Consider the following 7,423-nt stretch of genomic DNA (forward strand, 5'->3'; position numbering starts at 1 on the left):
CTCCCTTGACCATGCTCTTGGCAGCATACACTGACAAGGATGACTAAAGCAAATGCTCACGTCAGGTTTATCCAATCACAAAGGCTGAACATTGTAGCAAAAACAATTGGATGCCCCATACGTGGCCACAGACTAGAAGACACTGGGATGCGCCATGATAATGCATTCATCTCCCTGTCTGAGACAAGTAGGGGATTTTATAGTAGAGAACGAAATGTCACTGGCAGACAGGAAAACACAGAATGTGCCCCTAATATACAATTGCTTGAAAAATAATTCCCAGGACAAGGATATGAAGAGCACAAAATTATCCATGTTACTGTAATCTTTTGGCCATATATATCTAGGGAAATATAACGGTCTGAAATACAATTCAAAAAGCACCCTAAAACAAGCCAAAGTAGACATAATTTTGTCTGTCAATAACAGTACCCTCTATGCAGGCGTGATCTGTCACTTAACATTCGCGCAATGAAGTGACTTTCTGCTTAGACCGCAATGTGAGCTCAAGTACAGCAAACTGTGAAAAACAAAAGTGCGTGTTTGATAGTAACACCATTTCCACATCATGTATGCAGGTATTACACTTGGCCTTTGCATAACAGATAAAGGCAATCATTGAAGCCTTCAACTTCCTGTTTCACAAATGACCAACAAAAAGTAAAGATGTTCACAGCTTTGCACTCATTAGACATAAAAAAAGATAAGAAAAACACATCGAAAGAAGCTTCCATGTTTAGGCAAAAACAGATCCTGTAGCGTCAAAAGTGCCATAGCCCCAAAGTCCGCAGGTACATCAAAGGATTTACAAAACAAAGCGTCGCCATCGCGCCAAAGCTTCCATGTTTAGGCAAAAACAGATACTGTGGCATCAAAGTGATGCCATAGCACCAAAGTCCGCAGGTACATCAAAGGATTTACGAAACAAGAAATTTTTCTGAGACATCTTCATGATTTTTGGAGTGTTGTCCTTGCTTTAGTATTCATGCTGTAATCGGTAACTGGCCCCTCTACAATGTGGTGCTAGTCCCATCAAAACACACAGAGACTATACCAAAACTTCCTTCTTTTATATACACGCGCCCATAAAACAAAATCTTTGCAATCACCAAGAGCCTACTCTCAGATAGTGGACATGATGACTGATTTTACACAAAGGGAGAGCTTCAACTCTACATGCTCTCCTCAAGTAAACTATGGTACAATCAGCAATGATAGAATGAAAAGGATTTTGACTTTCGGAAGAAACCAAAGGATATTCCAGATCCAGGTTTCTTTTTGAAGAACCCTTTATCCGATTTTCCTTGCAAGTCTCTGCTACTGAGAGACTCGGGGGAAGAGGGAGCTAGTGAGGCATCGTTCCACAAACAATCCTTCTGTCGTTCCTCGCGAAAATGCTGCAATAATTTTTGTGCTTTGTCTTTACCTCGGGCGCTTCCATTGACAGAGAGCATGACAAGTGATGGTATCACGCCTTCTCTTAGGACTAATTGGGTGTAGTCATGGCTATTACTACATAGTGCAAGAAAAATTCCAACAATTAGCTCCTTTTCCTTCTGGGAGCCACTATCCAAAACTTCTGCTAAAGTTGACACGTAGCCATCGGTTTCTGCGATAACTTTATGTGCCTCCTCAATGGACATGAGATTATATAGGACGGTAATGCACTTCTCCATCAATTCAACATCACCCAGATTGAGTAGATTGAATAGCTTTGGAATAGTGCCATCTTTGAGTAGACAAGTATGATTCCCTGCAAATATACTCAAGTTGAACAAAGTGGTGAGCGCATCCTTCACACCTTGAGTTGAGCCAGTATCCAGATGACCGACCAAGTGTGAAACCACCCCTGAGGAGCCAATGGCAGGTTTATTCTCATCCAAACAGGACACCGTTAAAAAGACAGCAATAGCCGCTTCCCTGACTGCCAAAGATGACTCCAAACCAAGTATTCTCAACAAAATTGAAACAGCCCCAGCGCTTACTATCTCTGCTTTGTTTCTGTCAAAATACAATAAAAAGAAAATAAGTACCTTCCATCAGATAGTAAAATTTAAAGCATAAGGAAAACCCACTGCATTGTTGCAAATACCTGTTATTATTGATGGCTACATTCAGCAAGGCAAGGCACGAGGTCTCTTGGGCATCCTCATCTTCAGATTTAACTGCTGCACCCAGAAAATCCACTAAAGCCGGAATTAGCCCTGCTTCTCCTATATATAGCCTAGCATCTGCATTGTCCTTCGACAAGTGTCGAATTTCCTCAGCAGCTTTTAGCTGTTGAAAACGAGCAGAAGCACGAATCGTCTCTGAAGGTTTACAAAGGACCCTTGCATACTCATCAAGTCTTTCCATCAACCTTCCTCCCCTCAAATCAGAAGGTAAATCTCGAGCAGGACACTTATTAATTCCTTGTGGATCAAGCCTTGGGCTCATCGTGACCATAGTATTACTTGGGGGTGACAAAGTGAGGTCTGATTGTGAGACAGACACACATGGCTTCACTGGAAGAGAATCTGAAAAAGATGTGCAATTCCAGCTTGTTACCGGTGAAGGGGGCGGTGATGGAGGAGTAGGGATTGGAATTGAATGCCTCTCGCACCAACTCATGATCAAACCCTTCACACAATAATTTGGGGTAACATCCAGGTGTGCAAGCTTTTGCTGTGTTTTCGGACAGGTATCATGTCCCTCTTCAAACCATTTCTCTATGCAAACACGCTCATATGTCTGCCCAGATGAAATAATAACTGGATCTGACATGAGCTGCAAAGAAATGGGACACCTGAATTCCTCAGGCGGAATAAACGAATGACGCAAACAACTTAAACCCTCTTTGAGGCCATTCCCTGCTCTTCTAGGGTAGAATTCAAAGAAGCAAAGCTCCGAGCTATAATCACTATCCCGCCCACTCGTGCTAGCTTCTGAGCCCCGCTCAGATGGCGAAGGGGGACAAGAGCTTGTTGCTTCTGCAGCAGAGCCTTCTTCTAGAATTGCAAGCTTGTACACTTTACTATATTTCCTTAGAAGATGTAACAAATAAAGCACTATTAATTCCTTCTTCTTGTCTTCTTCTTTGCGTGTCCTATGGAGAAGACGTCGCAGCGCACGTTTCTCTGCAGAAACTGCCTTGTCTGATTTGATGCCCAATTTCACCATGACCAGGTCAAAAACCTCAAGTTCAGTTTCTGCATTGAAACCAGGATCCTCTTTTTCCTTCTGTAGCAGGGAAACTATCTCCTTGCCTGCTTCCTCGTCTGATGCATCACTTTCAAAGGTCATTTCTTGCAATCCAGCAATGCAAAGGGCTACCTGCATTTCACATATTCGCTGGTACATCATTTATGATTTCTAAATAAAGACATCCCACGGTCATTCTGGTAGATAATCAATGCTAATGAGTATGGAATCTAAAGATGTGAGTATGAAGTGTATTAAGGCTATAGAGGCTTTAGTTCATGAAAGCCTAGTGGCGCATGTTTCTCGGGACTAATATTATGTTCCTAAAGGTAGTGTGCACTTGCTTACACTGGAATCAAGAAATTTCTATTCAAGATCAGAAGTGAATCCTCTGCTCTAATCAATGGATTACCTGTTGAGCAAGGTCATCAGGAACATTAGCTTCTAGACGCCTCAAACTCTGATCAAGACACTCCTTCACTTTCTCAAATTTTGAAGCAACAGAGTCGCTTGTGATCGCCTGAATGATAGCAAATTTAAGTTATGCCAACACACAAAACACACATGACTATGCTGGCATTTATATGCAATGTGTCCGTCACTATTGCTGAAGAAAGACATTATTCAACACATAAAATTGTCAATCAGAAAAACAAGAAATCTAAGGCAAGGCAAGAATTACCAGGTACAATGTACTAGAATTGACCACTCGTTGAAGAAAAGACTTGGCTCTGTCCACCGCCCACTGCACTTCGCATAAAGCTTGCATGCCAGACTTCTCAGGCTGTAATGCCTCGAGTGTAGGAAAGACATCTAAGATCTTCTGCACAAGCAATGCAAGTTTGCGGCACATCTCCTCGTACATCTATCATGAAGACCAGTAGAGATCAGCACTATACAAAAACGACATAGATGAAGCAATGTCCTTTACAGCAGGAGCTATTTTCTCATTCCTGATGAATGGCAAAACATCAATATTCTGCAAAAAAAGGGACGGCTAACCTTTCGTTCAGCTAGAATAAAGACTTCATGCTCTTCAATTACCTCCATTTGATCAATCAAGAAAATAACCTGCCAGTGCAGTAAAAGTTACCTGTCAAACATCTCCTTTGTCACAAAAAACCATAAGTGCCAACAATGAAGTTATAAGTGCTGAGCTAAAGAAAGATCCAACTTTGCTTTATAGAACTTACCCTTGTGACTAGCATCTGTAGGGACACACACACACAGAGAGAGAAATGAAATGAAATGAAATGTTATATTAACATCTTCAACAGGCCATAGTGACCTATGAGACCAGAAAGTTACAAGGTGGTGGATCTGATACAAAGTCAGAGTAACAAAATAACAACAGTACAAAACAAAGATATATACTATGGGATCCTAGACTGGTCGATGTGAACTAAGCAAAGAAATGGGCGGCTTGCTGGGATAGCTGAGAGAGAGAGAGAGAGAGAGAGAGAGAGAGAGAGAGAGAGAGAGAGAGAGATGAAAATGAAATGAAATGTTAAATTAACGTCTTCAAAAGGCCAAAATGACCTATGAGACCAGAGCGTTACAATGTGGTGGAGGTAGGGGGTGAAGTGAAGTGAGAGAGACCTATGTAATAAGTTACAAGTTCAGGACACTGTAGCCTATTGCACTGATCCTTGAGAAAATTTGAAAGGTTCCAGACTACACTAAAACAGATCCTTATCATCATCTAAATTGTTACTCTTCTTTCATTGAGTCACTTCGCAACAAGCACTCATCCAAATACCAATGCAAAGAAGCAAACTAAGTTATCCATGAGCCACTTGGTAAATTGACAGAAACTAAAGTAAAATATGGTCTATTTAGCACAGTATGCACTGTGCAAAGCGGGCAGTTGATAGACCTCGGAGAACAATGAAACCAATCGCCAAGTGAAGGCTGAATGCCTGGTTAAAGTCCATATATCAGTATTATTGCAGTCAAAACTGTAATATGCCAATTTTACCTTCAAAAGTTTTTTCAACATGAAGCACTCTGCTCAACTTCTAGACACTCAAGATCTGATTAAGGGACGGACCATGTTCTTGTCAGTTTTTAGATTGTATATGTTCCAGAACAATGTGGAATGATGTCGAGCTCCAATTCACTGGAGACTGGACAGACACAAATGCCACACACAGGAGCCAAGCTGGTTCTTGACAGCTTTCTTGAGACAGAGAGTCTCTAAAACATTCTGTACTCTACTGACACAATCAAGCTCAATTTCCGAATGAAAAGCCTAACCATGTTTTCTCACCGTGATGACTTTGAGATGTAACTCTTGTTAACAATGTGAAAATGTGCCCTGCCGCAAATCATCACACGAAAACCATTTTTTCTGTGGACCCAGAAGGCAACGTACTGCAACCTAATTGCCAAATCGGTTCTTTGCATATTGTAACTTTTCAGAAACAAGCGAATCTCTGCATATCCACACACACAAATCACAAGCTAGTTTACATATAGGTTATTTACAAATTCCAACCAAATTTCCTCGAGCACACCAACCAATTATCAAGGGCGCCCATGTGGACAGATCTACTGCACTCTCCAGAGTCCAGCACAGAGAACCAAAAGATAGTGGTAGATCTCCCGCACAATTCAAATGCTTGAACTCCTAGCAACAAACAGTGCCATAACATTTGACGGCTACAGTTCCCTGAACCTTTGCTAGCCATCTCAGAAAACCGACCTCTGTGACACCATAACCCAAGCATTTTCAAATTTGTAACGGACTCTCATCAGCCTCATTATAAGGAAAAACTCCCACAATGTTCGTAAATTCACCTGGTTAGCCTCACATGCGCAATTTGCTAGACACATTGCTGCCACAGAAAGGCAAAATGGAGCTCACCAAGGCCTTGAATTCGGGGGAAGAAAAGCGCAGTGTGTGTGTTAGAGAGAGAGAGAGAGAGAGAGAGAGAGAGAGAGAGAGGGTACCAATTAGCTTGAGAAGCTTGCACCCACACAAGCATCGGATCTTCCGGCTCCATGAAGCCTTCGAAGCAAAGGAAAAGAAGATCCTGGTTCTGAGAGGGAATGCAGAACGAGGAAAGTACGGCAAAACCAAGCTTGAAGGTGGGTGAAGCGAGAACAGATGGTCTGTGGTTGTAGCTAAGCTATGGTGCACAAAACAGTAAGGAAAGACAATAATACAAACGTGACCTCATAAGAAAAAGCCCTCCCATATGTTGGCTTCATTTTAAAACCTCTCCCCTCTTCCCTCTTCCTAAGTTTGTGCTTGTTGATGAGATCGACTTGTCATTTGAACTGCCCCTAACTACGAAAGATCATGTTCCAATTCTAACACCTTGCATCCCATGTGACCACTAGTTGCTAACCTCTGCAATGTTTAAGGAACTCACTTTTGTGAACTTTAGCCAACACATTCTGCCCATCATCTATTTTTCGATTATAGTACCCTCCTTGTTGCTATCGCAAGTGACATGTTAACATGGAGCTCATCAAGAATATTGGCGGTCGGTATTTAAAAGATCTCAGAAGAACATGATAATGGACCTTTTGTATCAAGGATAAGGGGATGAGTTGGTTGGGATCGCTGTCGATGTAATTATGGTCCTTGGATGATGTCATGGCTCAACACGAGCATGACAAGACATTGTAATTTTTTGGGTTGATCAATATAATTCACTCACAATTGTGAGTTTTGGAAAAAAAAAAGAATATTGGCGGTCTCGAAAAGATCTTCACTACATGGTCAAGTTGTTTGTGTATGTGCGTCTAACCACCAATATGAACTTGCATTGTCTCCATTGTACAACGGCCCAATACACACAGACTCTCCAAACATCCAAAATCTCAGATGTTGCAAATGATATAGAATAAATGTGGTAAAATGAAAAACTTGTCATCACAAACCTAGTTTTGAACTACATATTTGACTCCTAATACTCATGTATAGCTTTTTCCTCTCTACATTGGCCATTTTAGAGAGACCGGGTGTAAGATGCACATGTTCTAAGGGCCAAGGATGGTTTATTATTGGTTTAGCAAACGCTTGGGAGTACTCCAATGCTAAGGGTGACGATCATAGCCTAAATGAGAGGCTAAGAGGAGGCCTCATGTAGCCTCTAAACTCTCAATTGAGTGTCTTCCAAGCCAAGAGAGGGGCACCTTGAATAACCAAAAACACAGTTCCAAGAGTGGGGCACCAAAAAATGTTTCTCCTTTTAACGTGGTGTAAACGAAGGAGAGTGTCTTGTCTCCTTTC

The 7,423-nt window shown here is 41.6% G+C and overlaps 1 protein-coding gene across 3 annotated transcripts; it reads right to left on the bottom strand.

Moving 5' to 3' along the window:
* Positions 1 to 826: 826 nt before the first annotated feature.
* Positions 827 to 6,527, bottom strand: LOC147465287 (U-box domain-containing protein 6-like). 3 transcript variants are annotated; one of them, XM_086519266.1, is made up of 8 exons: positions 5,980 to 6,126; positions 5,701 to 5,886; positions 5,450 to 5,615; positions 4,183 to 4,251; positions 3,863 to 4,045; positions 3,593 to 3,700; positions 2,093 to 3,312; positions 827 to 2,001 (listed from the first exon to the last, which is right to left on the bottom strand). In XM_086519266.1, exons 4-8 carry the CDS (start codon positions 4,228 to 4,230, stop codon positions 1,206 to 1,208), a joined length of 2,355 nt encoding a protein of 784 aa, XP_086375392.1. In that variant the 5' UTR covers positions 4,231 to 4,251; positions 5,450 to 5,615; positions 5,701 to 5,886; positions 5,980 to 6,126; the 3' UTR covers positions 827 to 1,205. The 3 variants fall into 3 exon arrangements, with proteins under 3 accessions (XP_086375392.1, XP_086375389.1, XP_086375397.1); XM_086519263.1 differs by lacking the exons at positions 5,450 to 5,615; positions 5,701 to 5,886; positions 5,980 to 6,126 and adding an exon at positions 6,133 to 6,526; XM_086519271.1 differs by lacking the exons at positions 3,593 to 3,700; positions 5,450 to 5,615; positions 5,701 to 5,886; positions 5,980 to 6,126 and adding an exon at positions 6,133 to 6,527.
* Positions 6,528 to 7,423: the final 896 nt, after the last annotated feature.

The sequence above is a fragment of the Adiantum capillus-veneris genome, chromosome 1, assembly GCF_014529385.1.
Source record: "Adiantum capillus-veneris isolate H3 chromosome 1, ASM1452938v2, whole genome shotgun sequence".
NCBI classification, from domain to species: domain Eukaryota; kingdom Viridiplantae; phylum Streptophyta; class Polypodiopsida; order Polypodiales; family Pteridaceae; genus Adiantum; species Adiantum capillus-veneris.

Excerpts from the sequence above, each read along its gene's own strand:
- LOC147465287 (XM_086519263.1), bottom strand. The coding sequence starts at position 4,230 with ATGGAGGTAATTGAAGAGCATGAAGTCTTTATTCTAGCTGAACGAAAG. Across the intron at positions 4,046-4,182 it reads TTATTCTAGCTGAACGAAAG|ATGTACGAGGAGATGTGCCG; the intron begins GTTAGCCGTCCC and ends TCTTCATGATAG. Across the intron at positions 2,002-2,092 it reads GTAGCCATCAATAATAACAG|AAACAAAGCAGAGATAGTAA; the intron begins GTATTTGCAACA and ends GTATTTTGACAG.